The 13,770-nt window shown below is 51.9% G+C and overlaps 1 protein-coding gene across 4 annotated transcripts in view; it reads left to right on the top strand.

Annotated features, from left to right (window-relative positions):
• GOLGA3 (golgin A3) overlaps window positions 1–13,770 on the top strand; it is a 44,936-nt gene extending 31,166 nt beyond the window's left edge. For all 4 annotated transcript variants that reach the window (XM_060310148.1, XM_070046930.1, XM_030859884.2 and 1 more), the window contains 9 exons: window positions 1,610–1,753; window positions 2,404–2,601; window positions 3,470–3,586; window positions 5,473–5,612; window positions 6,365–6,497; window positions 6,720–6,842; window positions 8,201–8,365; window positions 9,745–9,908; window positions 10,426–13,770. In XM_060310148.1, coding sequence (XP_060166131.1) covers window positions 1,610–1,753; window positions 2,404–2,601; window positions 3,470–3,586; window positions 5,473–5,612; window positions 6,365–6,497; window positions 6,720–6,842; window positions 8,201–8,365; window positions 9,745–9,908; window positions 10,426–10,642 — 1,401 coding nt within the window. In that variant the 3' untranslated portion in view covers window positions 10,643–13,770. The remainder of the gene's footprint in view (window positions 1–1,609; window positions 1,754–2,403; window positions 2,602–3,469; window positions 3,587–5,472; window positions 5,613–6,364; window positions 6,498–6,719; window positions 6,843–8,200; window positions 8,366–9,744; window positions 9,909–10,425) is intronic.

Here is a 13,770-nt window from a genome sequence, read left to right as displayed (position 1 = left end):
TGTGTGTGTGTGTGTGTGTGTGTGTGTGTGTGTAGGGGGTGTATGCACGTGGTGGAGGCTCTCAGGTCTCCTCTGGGCGTCACACTGTCACTCTGTCAGTCACGAGTGTCCTGATCCCCAGATCCCTGCAGTCTGGATCTGACCACCTCCTTTTACTTTGGCTAGTGGGTATAAAATTCTGTGTTTTGTTTATCACCCACCGATTTGAGTCATTTCCCTTATGCTTAGTAATCGTATTTTTTTCTCATCTTTGTTCCTCTCTCCTCTCAGTTTAAGAATTCGTAAGTTGGAGGACACTGTAGCATAGCGTGGTCTCTTGTAAAATACATAAATTCGGTATTCCCTGTCACATGCTTACTTTTTACATTGGGAGCGGGAGAACTTACTCAATTGCAATTTCCTTTTTACTTTAAAATCTCTCACTGTTTAATTCTTTGACTTACATGGTACCAGCAGTGGGTGTCACTGCCATGCAGTCTGTCACCCCCTTGCTGCACAGCCGGTGGCAGCTGGGCAGAAGCACAGCCTGGGAGCCAAAATCCTGGTTCAGCCTGTGCTTCGGCCCTGGTGCGGTGGGGTCTCAGGCAGCTCACTCACCTTGCTGATCCTCAGTAAAACGGAGGCCGAGGAGAACCAACAAGGGCCTACTGTGCAGCACAGGGAACTCTGCTCAATATTCTGTAACAACCTAAATGGGAAAAGAATTTGAAAACGGATAGATACAGGTATATGTAACTGAATCACCTTGCTGTACACCCGAAACTAACACAACATTGTTGATCAACTCTACTCCAGTATAAACTAAAAGGCAAAAAAAAAAAAAAAAAAAATGAGGCCGATGGGGCTTCCTTGGTGGCGCAGTGGTTGAGAATCCACCTGCCAGTGCAGGGGACACGGGTTCGAGCCCTGGTCCGGGAAGATCCCACATGCCGCAGAGCAACTAACCCCGTGCGCCACAACTACTGAGCCTGCGCTCTAGAGTCCATGAGCCACAACTGCTGAGCCCACGTGCCACAACTACTGAAGCCCGCGTGCCTAGAGCCCGTGCTCCTCAACAAGGAAAGCCAACGCAATGAGAAGCCCGCTCGCCGCAACTAGAGAAAGCCCGTGCGCAGCAACGAAGACCCAACTCGGCCAAAAATAAATAAATTTATTAAAAAAAAAAAACGAGGCCGAAATGAGGTAAATGGTAGAGCCTCCCTCATTAGGACGGCTCTGTGGAGAGACACCTGTGAGGTGCTTAGATCAGCGCCTGCCCCACAGCAGCAGCAGGAAGAGTGTGTGTGCGTGTGCATTTGTGTGTGTGTGTGTGTGTGTGAGCGCGTGTGTGTGCACACGCGTGTGGCATTGGTTACATCGTGCCTGGTGCAGCTTAGTTGCCACAGACGGTAATTGGTAGTTCTTATCTTTCTGTGTTTTCAAAGCATTAAGTGAAAAAGTGAGTTTGTGAGTCGTTACTGTGTGGCTACCCGGTAGCTGACTGCGTCCTGTAAGGGAGAGGGAAGACTGCAGAGAGCCGATCACCTTGGTTGCAGCCTTGCGCGGTCAGTCCGAGCCGGGCTACGTGCTGGGACCCGTGACCAAACCCACCTTCCGTCCCGGCATTCAGGAGCGGGTCCAGGCCCTGGAGGCGGAGCTGCAGGCTGTGGGCCACAGCAAGAGGATGCTGGAGGGGGAGCTGCAGGAGGTCATCGCGCTGACCAGCCAGCAGCTGGAGGAGCAGCGGGAGAGGGTGCTGGAGCTGGAGGACGAGGTAGGCGGGCGCCGCGCGGCCCCATGTGCAGGGCGGTACTGCTGGCCGGGGCGCTCGGCCTCCGCCCTGCGTTTCCGGGGCCATCGGCCGCTTGCCCGGGTCTCTGAGCACCCGCCCTGCTGGAGCCGCGCATGCACGCGCTGCAGCGGGGCCCGCTGTGCCCGCTGCCTCTCTGGTGTGGCAGATGAGACACCCGACTCAAAGGGGCTCGACCCTTTAGAGGAACTCCACGTAACTCTCAGTCCCAGACGGTCATGGCTTTGGGTGGTGCCACACGAGCAGCGTGGTGGTGTCACCTAGGGCTCTGCACAGGGTCCCAAGGTGGCTGTCGGGAGCTGTGGGGCTGCGTGCACCGTTGACAGTTGTCTCTCACTCTCAGTCCGGGCCCGCCTGGGCTCCGACCCTGGGTGTGCTTCTCTGCAAACCCACGGTCCCCGGGGGAGGGCTGGGCTGTCGGCTGTGGGTCCACGAGAGAAGGGACGTGGCCGCGGCAACCTTCCCAGCTGTGAGACGAGGGCCCTCGTGTCCGGGGCAGTGCTCGCCTGTGCGTTCTTGCTGGTGGTGTTAGCTGTTCAGTTCCTGATGTGCGAGCGCTCCATGAGCCAGAATGGGCAACTCCCTGATGTCACGGTGACTTTGGTTTGTTTCAGCTGCAAGAGTCCAGAGGCTTCAGGAGGAAGATAAAGTGCCTTGAGGAGTCGAATAAGAAGTTGGCTCTGGACTTAGAGCATGAGAGAGGGAAGCTTATGGGCCTTGGACAGTCCAGCGCGGCCCTGAGGGAACACAACGGCATCTTAGAGACAGCTTTAGCCAAGAGGGAAGCAGACCTGGTCCAGCTGAACCTGCAGGTATGGAAACTCCTTTGCAGCAGGAGACTTGCTGCAGGCGGGGCAGCCCTCCGAGGGCTTCGGCTGTGTGGTCTGCACTTGGTCATCACAGCCACCTGCAGGGTAAAGGCCAGAGAATCTGCTGGAGTCGCAGCCCCTCTGCCAGCCCTGAGGCGGGGGTGGATCCGGGGAGCCTGTGTCTCCCCGCAGCTGAGCTGTGGAGGGACTAGGCTCAGCCCATGAGGTTCCTTGTGGGTGGGTGACTCCCGGAGGGTAGAGGGGACCTTTCCCAGCTCAAGGCAGTCATGCTGTGCGTAAGGGACTCTGACCCGAGGGCCTCCTGTGATTCAGCACCGGGGTTCAAATCCCAGCGGGGCTCTCCCTGCAGACCCCGTTGTTAGCTCCTCCTCTCTGCAGCCCCTCTGGGCGTTTCAGGGAAGTCTTCAAATGGTGTTCAACAGCCCATCCCAGCCCATGCCTTGAATTCACCAGATTTTAGAGCGCTTCCTTAGTTCCCACCACTCCTGCCCCTGGCAGCCTTGCTACGGAGGCGATTGCGTTGATAACCCTGGGTTTATATGCATCTTTTGGGTTCCTAACGAGATGCTTGAATATGATCATATGATTGATGATACTCCTGTGATCTGAGATTCCGGTTTTGCACACGGCGTTCTCCAGAGATGGGATTCTCACTCCTTTCCTGGCTTGTACCCTTGTTGGCAACATGTCATGATGTCTTGAGCCCCCGTGACACTAGACTCCCCGGGCGCCACCACCCCCTCCATCTCCATTGGCACTGATCAGAGTGGCCCCTGCTTGTTCCCAGGGCTCTTCAGGCTTTGGAAATCTGACGTCCTTCCTTCCTTACCACTCTTGGAACGTGCTGTAGGTGCAGGCAGTTTTGCAGCGTAAAGAGGAGGAGGACCGCCAGATGAAGCAGCTCGTCCAGGCCTTGCAGGCCGCGCTACAGAAGGAAAGGGTGACGGTGCACAGCCTCAAGGAGCAGGTGTGTGTCTTCCAACCGGCTCCAGATTGCAGCCTCATAGAGCCTCTGGAATGTAATTTTTAAATGTCCGAAAACTGAGTATTAGTACCCTTGACATGAGTTCCCTTCCAGGAACTTAGCGTGTGAATACCTTTACTGACGTGTCCAAGGACAGGGTATCGTCATGGGGTTGACGACAGCGAGGCTGGAGAGGGCCCCCTCCCTGCGCTCATCAGTGAAAGAGTGTGTGCCGTCGTGCAGCTCTAAGATACGTGCACAGAGCTCCGTAGCTACGTATTTTGCTGGGGAAGGATGCCCTGCACGTAGTGTGGAGTCAAAAAGCAAACTGCAGAGTAGTATATGTTTATTTGTGTTAAAAATGCAACCCAGATAGGTGGTTCTGGAGGCCCGTGGCCATGTTCTGCATTTGGAGCAGTCTTCCTGGCTCATGTGTTCACCAGTGCATCAGGTGGCTCATCCCGCAGAGGGCCCTGCCCTGGCCACCCTGCGAGCTGGAGTGGGCCTCAGGCCGTGCACTTTAAAATTTTTACTGTCATGATGCCTCGTCTGTGGTTTCTGTAAAGCTCTTTCCTTGTTAGACTGTCAGCTTCCTGGGACGAGGTCTGCGGCTTGCTTACCCTCATGTCCCCAGTGCCTGCACAGAGCAGATGCTCAGAACACGTTTGTCATTGGCGCATTCATGCGTGTGTAGGTGCATGTGACCTGGGCTTTGCCACATTCTTTAAAAATTTCTCCACGAAAGTACACTAGAGATAGAAGGAGATAGTTCTTAATTTCCTGGGTGAGACAGTAAGACATTCTTTTAAAGTAGGACTAGTTTTAAGATACGTTACGAATATTTTAACGTGAACAATTATTGGCTTGTTCTTGACCCACGGTTGCCTCGCCTGCAGCTGACATTTTATCCTTGCGTGGAGTTGCTGCACGTCTTGTGGTTCCGAACTGAGTCAGCAACACTCCCTACTTTTCTATCCCCACCTTCCTATCTTTTGCTCTGTACTCAGGTATCACTTAATAGTTTTATTCTCACCTTAAAGACGTAACTAGGAGATTTTTAACTAAAGGTGCTGGAGGGATAATGTATATTTCACTTTGATTTCTTTTTTTAAGGGCAGTAATTGTAAATGATGCTTATTTATTCCTCTGAGTGCGTTTGGTCTGATTGTCTTGATTGTAAAAATAGTACACGTAGTAAAAATTTTTAGTGTGCACGGAGATTAAAGTACAGATCATCTTGAATCTCTACCTAGTGACAACCACGGCTAATGTCTTCTATTGGAGTTTTTTTTTCCATTCATGTATGAGTTCTTTCTATATTCATCTGTAATATACTATAAATATTTTTACTAAACTTCTTTGAAATGAAGTGCTTGCTAGTGCAATTAGACAAGAAAACTAAACTGTTGGAAAGGAAAATGGAAAATTTCGTTACATTCTGAGAATTTGTTTGTTTTCTCAGAAACCTTGAGATAAACTGTCGTTAACTATGCAGAAAGCTAGTTGCGTCCTAATGGATGACGAGCAATAGCTTTCTTACAGTTATTAGATGGTATGTGATGGAGAGGCGGGTTCCTCCCAGATACGTGAATTGTGAATGCATGTAATGAGAAACATGCAGATATACTTGAGGAAGACTGTAACCACTGCTCAGACCAAGAAAGTTGGGCACATTTGTTCGCTCAGCAGGTGCTGCTACCACGTTGCATGCTTGAGGGCCAAGCGTGTGTTCAGTACTTTCATCCTTGATGGGGACCTTGGAAGGCTTTGGAAGGAAGGCCTGCAAGAGCAGCTAGGATGCAAGGGGTTGGGCGGCGGCCTCCACGAACCCGGGCACGTCCTGTGAGGCTGCGCCTCTGTCCTCGATGACGCCGTGTTCTTCTTCCCAGGTTGCTGCCGCCCAGGGGGAAGCGGGGCACAACCGCCGCCATTTTAAGGCTGCCACCTTAGAGCTGAGCGAGGTGAAGAAGGAGCTGCAGGCCAAGGAGCGGGAGGTGCAGAGGCTGCAGGCGGAGGCAGATGGGCTCCAGTGAGTGCGAGAGGGCGGGGCCGGGCGCCACCACCCCCTCCATCTCCAGTTAGTGCCTTCAGCGCACCAGGGCCCCGGTGTCCTGGCAGATCGCTGAGTACTCTGCAGGCAGATCTGAGAAGGAGAGAGAGATCCGATTGCTATCTCAGGATGCCGCAGCTTCCGTCTGAAGCTTTGGCCTTGATGCCGTGTGCTCCCACTCTGTGCCCTGCTGGTTCTTCTCTGAGAAGAGATCTTGAGCCCTCTTCTCAGAGAAGACCCAGCGCAGACAAAAATAAATTTAAAAAAATAAACAATGAATAAATTTATTAAAAAAAGGCACACAGCTCTCCCACTCAGAGGCTAACGCCCCCGCCCCTTCCCTGAGGGTCCCCACCGTCACACGTGGTCTTCGAGGCGCCTCCCCAGCTCCCCTCGGGCTTCCCTTCGTTGTGGTGCGCGGCTCCCGTTGGAGTGGCCTTGGCTCGCACCCGTGCAGGCACATGTGTTGGGCACTGCACGTGCATCGGTCCCTGCCACCATAATCCGTGAACTGGGCTCACAAAGCGTCCCTCCCCGGGGGTTGTGAGGATTCGTTGAGCTAGTGCATTGCAGAGCTCCTAGAACAGTCCCTGCCCAGGGTGAGCAGTATGGGAGTTTTTGTCATGATGCGTGTCCACCCAGGACATGTAACGTTCAACTAACAACATTTTTGAGTGGGAAGGTAATTGGAAGAACGCTGTAATTTCACTCTTCCTTGTTTTTTATGCTAGGATTCAGGAGGGGAAACATTCCCAGGAAATAGCACAGTTCCAGGCAGAGCTGGCAGAGGCCCGGACCCAGCTCCAGCTCCTGCAGAAGCAGCTGGATGAGCAGCTGAGCAAAGAGCCTGTAGGAAACCAAGAGGTGACCCGCCGGGGCGGCTTTACATCTCCAGTTAACAGGACTGACAGAGCTAGACTCTGCTGGTTGACACTTTCACTTCATTCTCTGCCTTCTTGGAAAGGGATATTTATTTTTTCTAAGTATGATATTAAATGTTACGCAGAGATATAGTTAGAGCAATGTTATAATGCAAGAAAGCCATTTTAAAATTCTTTTGGTTGTGTGACTTTTTCCCTTCTCTAGATGGAAAATCTCAAATGGGAGGTGGATCAGAAAGAGAGAGAAATCCAGTCCTTGAAGCAGCAGCTGGACGTGACTGAGCGGCAGAGTAAACAGGAGTTGGATGGGATACAGCAGTCAATGCAGGTACGCGGTGTGTACAGGGCGTGTACGGGGTGTGTATGGAGCGTGTACGAGCCCCTGGCAGCACTGCAGCAGCTCCTCCCTGGACTGTGCCAGGCAGCGTGCTAGGTGCGCAGCAGCAGTTCTCAATGGCTTGAATGCTCCCACCAAACCGTTCTGCAGACATTATCCCATTTCAGAGAGAAGCCCAGGTCAGGCAGCTGAGGGACGCTGAGCAGAGACCAGAGCCCCAGGGCCCCACCCTGGGCTGAGCTGTGCGGTGTGTCCCAGAAACGGGATCTCATTAAGTCCAAAAAATGAGACGGTTCCATTCGCCAATCTGTGATAAGCTTCTCTATGAAGAAATCTAGGCACAGTCTTGACTGCTCGAGGAAAGGGTCGGGAATGTGACTCTGACTGGGATTCCTGCTTGTAGGTGGACAGCTTGAGATAACCAGAACTGACTTGTATTCTGTCTTAGGAACAGTTAGGCTTATTCTAGTAGCTGATCTTGGAGTTTAAACAAGGGTTGGGTTCACTGTCAGATGTGGACATGGGAATGTTACCGGCCCCTCGGTAGAGGCTCTGAAGTGTGGATGGGAACGTTGAGGACAGGACTGTAACCAGATTCTCCGCAGTGTAGACCCTTGGAGAGGAGTGGCAGGGGGAGGGGAGCGACTCATGAAGGCTGAGAGTTCCAGCCCCTTGGAATTGTGATGTACGAACTAAGATTTGTGCAGTGTGTTTAAGACCTTTCAGGTTTTTTTTTAAACTAATGTGAGTTATACATTTACCACTTTTTAAAAAAAAATTATTTAGTTTATTTATTTTTGGCTGCATTGGGTCTTTGTTGCTGTGCGCGGGCTTTCTCTAGTTGTGGCGAGGTGGGGCTACTCTTCTTTTTTTTTTTTTTCTTTTTTGCGGTACACGGGCCTCTCACTGTTGTGGCCCCTCCTGTTGCGGAGTACAGGCTCCGGACGCACAGGCTCAGCGGCCATGGCTCACGGGCGCAGCCGCTCCGCGGCATGTGGGATCTTCCCGGACCAGGGCACGAACCCGTGTCCCCTGCATCGGCAGGCGGACTCTCAACCACTGCGCCACCAGGGAAGCCCGGGGCTACTCTTCATTGCGGTGCGCGGGCTTCTCACTGTGGTGGGTTGCAGAACACAGGCTCTAGACTCGCGGGCTTCAGTAGTTGTGGCTCGCAGGCTCAGTAGTTGTGGTGCACGGGCTTAGTTGCTCTGCAGCATGTGGGATCTTCCCGGACCAGGGCTCGAACCACGTGTCCCCTGCATTGGCAGGCAGATTCTTAACCACTGCGCCACCAGGGAAGCCCAAGACCTTTCAGTTTTAAAAATCTATGACTTTTTTACTTTCTTTAGAATATTAAATCTGAGCTGGAGATGGTACGGGAAGATCTGTCCCTGACCCAGAAAGATAAATTCATGCTTCAAGCTAAAGTGTCGGAACTGAAGAGCAACATGAAGACACTGCTCCAGCAAAACCAGCAGCTCAAGCTGGACCTGCGGCGGGGAGCAGCCAAGACGGTACTGGGCCACCGGGCGGCTGGTGGGGCTCCAGGGATGTGCTGGCGGGAGGCTGGCAGGCTTTCCAGTCGGTCAGCCAGTCACAGAGTTACATTAACCAACACTGAGTGACGGTTGTGTGAAGATAGATGACGATGGGATGTTCTCCTTGGACCACAGCCCAAATCTTTTTAATTTAGAGCTTTTTCCAACAGAGTGTTTGCCTCTTTCTATGAATTTAGATGCCATTTTATTGTACTATGCTTTATAAAGCAAATGAGGGCATGGTTTGCTTGTGTTAACAAGAGCCCCTGGGCCTCTAGGCGAGACCAGCTGGGACACAACAGCTGCCAGAACAGGCTCAGGGGCCCGGGGAGCCCGAAGCAGCCGTCATGAGCTCTGTTCAGGTTATCTGTTTACCCACCGTCTGTTTTTCTACCAGTCTGTGTAAATATTTTGCAGGTGCAAAGAAGTCGCTTAGATTCAGAGGTTTATTTAGCACGGTTTGTTTATCTGTGGAAAAAGTTTGAAGTCCTAGGAAGGGGAGTCTTATGACTTGGAAAATTGACTTAATTTCTTAGGGAAACTCAGAGGCAAGGCCATGGTCTCTCTGGAAAGCTCCCACCGTGAGCTCTCATTTAGGGGGCTCTCGGCAGCTCCGGCCTCCTGAGGAGCCAGGATTGTAGTGTTGCTTCATGCCTTAGGAAGAAGGTTTTCTATTCAGCCAACATTTCTTGAACCCCCGTGGCTGCCAGCTCTGCCGATTTAGAACGAGTGGAAAGTGCTTCCCCAGAGGCCCAAGGGGAGCTGGGGAGGCACCTCGAAGACCACGTGTGATGGCGGAGACCCTCGGGGAAGGGGCAGGGGCGTCAGCCTCCGAGTGGGAGAGCTAACTGTGTGTCTTTTTTCTTTTTTAATAAATTTATTCATTTTTTATTTTATTTATTTATTTTGGCCATGTTGGGTCTTCGTGGCTGCGCGGACTTTCCCTAGTTTCCGGTGAGCGGGGGCTACTCTTCGTTGCAGCGCGCGGGCTTCTTATTGCGGTGGTTTCTCTTGTTGCGGAGCATGGGCTCTAGGTGTGCTGGCTTCAGTAGTTGTGGCACGCGGGCTCAGTAGTTGTGGCTCGCAGACTCTAGAGTGCAGGCTCAATAGTTGTGGCGTGCAGGCTCAGTAGATGTGGCTCATGGGCTTCAGTAGTTGTGGTACATGGGCTCGGTAGTTGTGGCTTGTGGGCTCTAGAGCGCAGGCTCAGTAGTTGTGGTGCACAGGCTTAGTTGCTCCGTGGCATGTGGGATCTTCCCGGACCAGGGCTCGAACCCGTGTCCCCTGCATTGGCAGGCGGATTCTTAATCACTGTGCCACTGGGGAAGCACCTAACCGTGTGCTTTTAAAAACAGAGAAAGGAGCCGAAGGGAGAAGCCAGCTCTTCCAGCCCCGTGACGCCGGTGAAGATCCCTGACTGCCCCGTGCCAGCCTCGCTTTTGGAGGAGCTGCTGCGGCCCCCGCCTGCCGTGAGCAAGGAGCCCCTCAAGAACCTCAACAGCTGCCTGCAGCAACTCAAGTATGACTCTGCTCTGGGTTCCGTCTCGTAGTCTTTACAAATAAGCTGCAGGTCTCAGTTGGAAGAATCTTCCCTGTTGCCAGCACCGCACTGTGGTGCGCTCGCTTGGCGAGCGGCTCCGTAGTGTCTCTTGGCGGTGGGCTGGTCCCGTGCCTCTCCCTCCATCTCCAAGGTGGGAGCTGACCGGGGCTAAATGACCCTGCACACCGGGCAGTGGGAGGCCTGTGTCTGAGGCAAGGGCAGGTGTGGCTCTGGCCCTGTGAGCGGATGCCCTGCAGGACAGACCCTCGGCTCTGTGTTTCCCACGTTCTCCCCAATCGGCCTGTCGGCCTCTGTGTGGTGCACAGGAAAATGGCCAGAGTCTCTTCCGTGCTGTTCCAGGAGAGAGGCTCGACGGGCCCCCGAGGGTGTGTGTGAGCGACCTGCCGTCAGGGCCGGGTCCGAGGTGGCCAGCTGTCTCTGGGGGGGACAGCGCCCCCGGCTGTCGTCTGACCGCGCACCTCCCCTGTCTCCCCAGGCAGGAGATGGACAGCCTGCAGCGCCAGATGGAGGCTCATGCGGTCACTGTGCACCAGTCGTTGTCCTCGTGGACGCAGGGGGACCCCGCCAGCCCCTCCCGCCTGGGCGATCACGCCAACCCCAGAGGAGACACGGAGCAACACGGGCAGAGCGGGGCCACGAGAGAGCACTTTGGAGCGGTGACCGCCGAGCATCCCCACCCCGAGTGTTTGTAGCTGACTGCAGGAATGCTCTCTCCTCCGTGTTATTTATTTGACTGTGTGCTCTATTGTCTTTCTAAGAGATGGAAGTTAAGTTTTGCATTGGCCGTTACAAGGAGTAAAATAACAAAGCGAGAGTCGAGAATTGATGACAGTCATTTGCAGGTCGCAGCCAGCTTTTCCCACGAAGTGACCAAATCTTAAAAACCTAATCTAGGGCTCAGCGAGACATTTTGCATGTGTCTGAAGGGTTATCTGCGGAAGGAGGCATCTTAGGCCTGACCGTAGCCGCTGCTCTCGGACGGCCGCTGGCGGAGGCGTTGCGTGGCTGCGTCCGGCTTCTCACTTTCCTGTCTGATTCAGAAAGAGCTTTCCTCCCTGCAGGAGTGAGACCTCGTTTGCACCTTTGGTTTTTATTTTATTTTGTTTTGTTTTCAATAGCCATCTCTCCGTAGAATGTATATATAAATACCGGAAATCATCATCTAATCTTTAAAAAGTATATGCTCGTATTATTTAAGAATGACCCGAATTGTCTTTTTATTGATTGCCTTTTGAAAATCTGCAGTTAGGAAGTAACGTATGTGTAGGATTTAGGAATGTCAGAAAATTATGTTTTAAGAAATGTAATTATTTTATTTACCTTCTAAAGCCAAATATTCTTAGGCAGAAGTTCTTTGTTATTTTAGTTTCACTTAATTTTGAGGGTCTTTCCTTGCCATGAGTGCACAATGCCCACCTGTTTGACCCCTGGCCCTGCATGGCCTCGCTCACCTTGGCCAACCCCCGGGCAGGCCTGATGGCCACCAGGACGCCCACATAGACACCACGGTCAGCACACGCTGACCTGATGCATGAGGCATGGGGAGAGGCCTCAAGAGGTGGGGGTGGGGGAGCAAGGAGGAGGGGCAGGGCCAGGGCTTCCGTGGGCTCCAGACCAGGGAGCACTTTGCCCTGTGTGGCAACGTCCACCAGCGCCTGTGTGGTCGTCAAGAGATATGCTGGCCTCTGTGTGGTGACAGCCTTCAGAAGGGGGAGAAGGCCCTTGACCCTCTCATCTGGAAAGCAGCGAAAGGGGCAGGTCAGCATGAGAGGGTCTCCCGAGGTTTACCTGAAATCAGACACCCCAAGTGTGCGAGGTCCCGCCTAGAGTGACTGTGAGACTCGAGGTTTGTAAGCTTGCCCCTAGTTTGCTAAGATGATCTAAAATAATGTTTATTGTTCCAAGTTAGAGAAGAGAGAGAGAACGGGTCTGTGTGGCCCCCTGTGCAGGTCGGCTGGTCTGAAGATGAAGTGTGCGGTGTTACTGATCAGGCCAGACATGCTCGTATCACCGCATCACCTGGGTCTCTCTTGTGGAGAAGACAGCGTGGTGTTTTTAACCTGCTTGTGTTCTCTCACAATATGCTGTTAGAAGGTTAATTGATAATATTAAAGTAACATTAATCACAAAGATGTTTAGTGTTTAAAAAAATTCCCCAGCAAGTATTGGAACGTCTGAAATATGTATATCATTTGTACAGGGTTAATCTTGGAAATTATACTTGAAAACTTTATTCTGCTCTTCATTTTAAGTTGGAAATCGTTTTTGACAAAATTGTTTTTGTACCATTGGAAAAGAAAAATGGTAATTTATGTTCTTATTTATTTTGGCTGCGATATCTTTTGTTTTAATTTTAGAGCCGCTTTCTCTCTCCTTGCTGAGGTCTTCCAGAAAATCACAGTGTATCTTCCTTAGGAAAGGATAAAGGAATCCTGAGTATATCCATCAAGAGAAAGCAATCTCTGTTCCCCACCCCTTTTTCCTTTGTCGAGTCACCTCTGTGTGTGTACGTGCGTCTGCGCGTGTACGTGCGCGTGTACGTGCGCGCGCGCGCGCCTTTAGCAGCAGTGCCTCGTCTGGGCTCCTGCTGTCATCCTGTGCCAGCTTCATCCTCTAGTTCTGTGCGCGCCCGGCCTGCCTCTGCCCTCCCATGTCCTGTGTGTGCCCCTCGTGCTGTCACGTCTGGCCTGTAGTTCCCGACCAGGGGCCCTTGTGTCCGGGCTTCCTTAACAAATCACCCTGAAGGGGGACGTTGGACTGAATCGCCTGCTCTTCGTTTGCTGCGGGTTTTTTCTCTGAGGGGCTTTACTGGCGCTCCTGTCTCCCAGAGCTTGATTCTTTAGGGAGCAGCATTGGAAATACTCTTCCACTGTGGGCAGAAGTGGGAATTAGGAACTTCCTCATGGAAAACAGCGGTCCACTCTGGAGCACGTGTAGAAACACGTTTGCTGTTGCGCTGTATTTGTGTATGTTGTTCATCCTCGTGTCCTCACTGGAGAGCATGTCAGCTTGGACACTTCGTGATGTTATGACTTGATTTTCTTATGCTCCTAAAATAACTTACTGTGAGTGGTTGTTGTTGATTTTTCCACGGTACACGTCAGATAGATGCCACGGATCTTTTAGACTTACATGCCTTTGTTCTACTATTTGGAAGCTGTAACAGGCAGTGTCTTTGATGAGATGTGAAACTGGCTCACACTCTGGCCTGGGGTCCAGGTGCCAGGGTGGGCCTCGAGGAAGACAGCCTGTGGAATGCTGCATTAGGAAAATTCTCATTCAACTGCTCCTCAGTTTAAAGACTTTTATTGGTATAGGGATACTGCAAAAGCCATGGGCCTGCAAGGGCACCGTGACATATATTCCTACTTTTCTGAGTATTTTTTTAACGAAAATTAAATGTCGCGTGTAAAGATTGCCAGTAGTGAAAGGGACCAGCGGATCTGAAAGAGAACTGTCCTGGAGCATCCCCAAGGGCCGTGATGTGCACAGGGCGGGGCTTGTGAGAGTCTTCTCAGAGCCTCACTCAAGTTCACTCACTCCCCGCAGGGCGCCTCTCAGTGTATGGTGGTCTCAGGTTACAATAGGATCCTTGACAGGAATGCTTCAGAGGATCTAGAAAACTCGGTGGTTTTAAGTTATTCATGTTTAATAAAAATTTCCTCGTTAAAAGGGAGTCCTCAGGTTGGGGCTATTCAGGGGAAAAGTGTCACCATGCACAATGAATTGTAACTTAAAAAGCATGTTGATTTTTTATAAATTTAAGTGTGCTTGGGAATTCCTTGAATTTTGTGCAATAAACTATTTTTTGTTAAAGATT

This window comes from Globicephala melas, chromosome 13 (genome assembly GCF_963455315.2).
Source record: "Globicephala melas chromosome 13, mGloMel1.2, whole genome shotgun sequence".
NCBI lineage: Eukaryota > Metazoa > Chordata > Mammalia > Artiodactyla > Delphinidae > Globicephala > Globicephala melas.
Note: the sequence above shows the minus strand (reverse complement) of the source record. Positions and strands in the feature narration are given on the sequence as shown.